Below are 4,071 nucleotides of genomic sequence, written 5' to 3'. Positions count from 1 at the left end.
TCCAAAACGAAGCCAAAAAGGGGGCATGCAATATATGTATCTATATAGCCTAAGGATAGGTACAAAAGGATTTATTTTGGATACAAAGGAATAACCTCTCATATGCCAATGCCATCTTTCGTGCAGTAAACATGGAAGTTGCATATTCACGACATGCCGGTCCTATTTTTTTAAATCAATTTTTATATGATTTAAAATTGAATAAATTACCAAAACCCACAAAATTAAACTTGAATATCTAAAATATTTGAAATGTTTGGTTCCTTTGAAGTCCCAAATCTCATGGCAGAGGAGAGATATTGTTGATGAGTTGTCACAGTGGTTATTAAATTGAGATCAAGACCTCGTGCACACTAAACACACTCACAAAATATTAGTATTTATTTATTTATTGATTTTATTCCCAAAAATATTCCATTAATTAAATTTCAATCACATGGATTTCTCACTCAGAAAATCCTTCAAATCCCACAACTCAGTCCAGGGGAAGAGGGACTGGATTGCTTGACGTTGATGACAACAACTTCAAGTGAAGGAATTTAGAGTCGGGCTGTGAGTTGTTTGGTTACAAGGTTTTGTTATACACTTATACATGTAGGAATTGCAGACTACAAACATAAATTGCTGACTGTTTTTGATTGTTCTGGTACAGCTGTTTAAGAAATGGAACACGTTCTAATGTAAAAACTTTTTACATAAATAAAAATTAAGTCACATACGCTTTTTTGACGTTGCAACAAAGAAATAAGAGATTAAGGAAACCGCAAACATGGTTATTAGCAACATGATCTTGCCAATTTTTGAATGGATCGGGCTAATACCCATGTACAATGACAATAATAATGATACACATGAGAGTTACAAAACAAAGATGAACAATGGCAATTATGATCATAAAATGTGGAATTTATTGATAAAAATCTTATATGATTTGATAAGAATACATGCACTGAACCAAAAGAAAACTTAGAAATCTTAAGTCCCTGTATAACCACCCACACCCCCAAACAGTACTAGGTGCTGAAAATCAGCTGCACCTGTTATTCCTTCATCAAGAACTTCATATTGTTCAATATCAGAAAGTTTTTCGGTATCAACAGCGTTCTCAACATAATCAGTCTCATTAATTGTTTTAATTTGCCTGCAATATGCATCATATTTGGTGTCTTGCATTAAGTGTACACTATAGGCAGAGCCCATGTGAGGGCTAGGCACATCTGGAGGACTAAAAACCTCTCCTCCCCATTCAACGGACTTAGCACCGTCTCCTAAAGCAGTGAATACATTTTTTGGCCAAAATCCGATTTCAGTTTCATCTTGACCAAATTTTAGAAACCAGTTTCCATTGGCAGAATCCTATCATTCAAGAGAAAATTGACAAACATAGGAAGTAAGAACAAATTATGTGTTTTTTTGTATCATACTTGATGCACAAAGAGGTTAGTACCAAAGAAACACACGCACACGCACACGCACACATCTATATAAACACACACATGCGCACACATTATTTATCTATTTACCCAAAAAAGCGTGAATTTCATGTCAAATTGCTGATCTGTCGTTGAAATTGGCACTATAGGAATGCCGAGAGGAATATCCGTACTTGTAGGAATTATTGAATTACATAATGTATTGAAGCATGAGGAATTAGACGTCTGTAGATGAAAACATCAATATTAAAAGGTAGAAAAATACCACAGTTTATTACATAATTAATAGAACAACATATGAATAGGAAAAAAATATTAATTACTTTTGTAAATGTGTATAGTCGGGTCTGAGTATCGTTGTACAAGGTTGGATTTACCTAAGACAAAAAGAAATGAGTATTAGATTTAACAAGCTCATATACATACATAAATACATATTGTAAAGTTGTTTCCTCTGTCACTTACTGTCCATCCAACTTCTATGCTATCTGGACCATTTTGAACCTTTATGCGAGCAGAACTGTATTGAGTTCCTTCAACTTTTGGGTTATATATGCTGATAATTGCAGAACCTCCATGGTACACGATGTTCGTATTTTTTGTCCGCACTATAGCATACTGAGAATAAATATATAACATTTTAAAGCAATCATATGAAAATTATTCTTAAAGGAAAATGTGTGATTATTCTTAGTGTTACTCCTCCAACTCTATTTGCACATTGAGTATGTGTGTGCTTATGCACTCCAAGCCAAATTACTAATCATCAATCACACCATATTAACAGCAAACTCATTTTTTTGTGTGTGATTTATATGCTAAATTTGTAGGAAACTATAAATATATTTGCATGTCATTGATGATCAAATCAATATATTTAAAGCCAAAGAATACCATGAGATTTTTCAAATTCATTGAAGACAATATCATGTCATTGATTGTTAAAGAAAATTATGAGATTGGCTAATGAATCAAAAGATTGATTTCTAAGGAGAGGTAACGGTGCAACCCACTCTTTTGGCTATGAAAATAGATGATGTAAGGAAACTGAAAAAACTAATCACGCCGAACCATGGCTTTCATGGTTAGTTTGGTACAGTTTTGTTAATGTACGTATTAGTCTGTATTGGTTTTAAATCTAGCAAAACAGAGAAAATCCCCCTCCAACTAGACCAAACTTGACCGATATCAGTGCTAGAAAACCATTGTAGTGTATTATTATTATTATTTATTATTTTTTTTTTTGAGTAAAGTTGTAGTGTATTATTAAGTTAAGTGAATGAGACATTGTATCACTTTCTGCTTTTGTTCCTTGTGTGTTGATAAGAACTACATACACTCTCATGTATTCTCTCTCTTTTCTCTCCTCTTTTATTCCAAAAATTATCAAATTTGTTCACATCACAAAATAATCAATCAAATATTCATTGGACCTTTGAAATAATTAATATGGTATTGGATTGGGTTGGGGTGTATTAGTTAAAACTTACAGAGGGGAAAGAAAATAATTCACACACAGCTATTTCTTGACATAATTAGATATTTATTTTCCCATCAAAAGAAAATAATATACAAAAAATGAACCAACTACAACAACAAGACAAAATATATGCAAATGTATGAAATAAAAACAAATAAATTAGATTGTAGCAATGATAACTCACATGAGTACCAGGTCTATCAATAGTGAGCGGTTTATATTTTGAGTTATGTATCTCTGTAGCTAACTTTGCCCTTTTGAGATCATCCTCTGTATTTCTCTTAATGGGAACCATACCATCTGGACAACCTTTCCCATTTAGCCAAAAATTAGACGGGTTAAATAGTGGTGAAGACTTTTGGTCTCTGATTCCTTTAGGGTTGGAGGTAGATCTCACCTGTACATAAATCAATTCAATATTGAAGTTAGTGTTACTTTTATTTATAAAAAAAAAAGACTAAAAAGTTAGAAAAATGTGACATAGTAACAGAACTTTACCGGAAAATCATTAGTATGGTTCTTGAGTGAACGATAATTGAAGTGTTGTTCATAGAGATTTATGCAATCATATGTATCGCCATACTTTGTCTACAAATCACAAAATCATTTTGTCAATATAATAGCTACAACATTATTTCTTCAACATAAATATATACACACATACACATGAATAGAAATATTGATCTCACCCGAATAGTTTTCTTGGCCAACTTATTTGAAAGCTTAAGTTGCCTTTTCAACTCCATGTGATCTTCTCTATATATTCTCTTGCAACCAACCTCATTTGTGCTAAAAGAGAGAAACAATGTGAACAAAACCAGTAAGACAACCATTTTAGCCATTAGTATGTGACCTATATCCCTGTACCACAAACCATGTCTGTTGTCATTTATATACCCACAAATTTAATTTAATTTGTTCTGCCATTTGAATTTCCCTTCATATTCCTATAAAAAGAAACTTATTAATTATAAATAAATTGTTTAATTCTCATTATAATGAAATTTATTTGTAGTTAATTTTGTGGTAAATAAAAAGGTATTAGTTTTAATTTTTATGGAGATTTGGATTCTTGCATTTAACTTTAATCTTTATTTCCCCCTCCAAAAAAAAAAAAAAACTTTAATCTTTATTTCCCATTAGTATTGATATATCTTT

At 31.8% G+C, this 4,071-nt stretch overlaps 1 protein-coding gene across 1 annotated transcript; it reads right to left on the bottom strand.

The window, feature by feature from the left end:
• Positions 1 to 890: 890 nt before the first annotated feature.
• LOC115970936 lies at positions 891 to 3,773 on the bottom strand. Its single transcript, XM_031090574.1, has 7 exons — positions 3,603 to 3,773; positions 3,412 to 3,501; positions 3,098 to 3,310; positions 1,899 to 2,051; positions 1,757 to 1,810; positions 1,524 to 1,658; positions 891 to 1,356 (listed from the first exon to the last, which is right to left on the bottom strand). The coding sequence occupies exons 1-7, from the start codon at positions 3,753 to 3,755 to the stop codon at positions 976 to 978; spliced, it is 1,179 nt and encodes a 392-aa protein (XP_030946434.1). The 5' UTR covers positions 3,756 to 3,773; the 3' UTR covers positions 891 to 975.
• Positions 3,774 to 4,071: the final 298 nt, after the last annotated feature.

This window comes from Quercus lobata, chromosome 12 (assembly GCF_001633185.2).
Source record: "Quercus lobata isolate SW786 chromosome 12, ValleyOak3.0 Primary Assembly, whole genome shotgun sequence".
Taxonomy (NCBI): Eukaryota; Viridiplantae; Streptophyta; class Magnoliopsida; order Fagales; family Fagaceae; genus Quercus; species Quercus lobata.
This window is presented reverse-complemented; position numbering and strand designations above follow the sequence as displayed.

Bases quoted from the DNA above. Each gene is read 5' to 3' on its own strand.
- LOC115970936 (XM_031090574.1), bottom strand. From the start codon at position 3,755: ATGGCTAAAATGGTTGTCTTACTGGTTTTGTTCACATTGTTTCTCTCT. The intron at 3,311-3,411 runs GTAAAGTTCTGT...ATTTATGTACAG, and splicing joins ACCATACTAATGATTTTCCG to GTGAGATCTACCTCCAACCC. The intron at 2,052-3,097 runs GTGAGTTATCAT...ATTTATTCTCAG, and splicing joins TTGATAGACCTGGTACTCAT to TATGCTATAGTGCGGACAAA.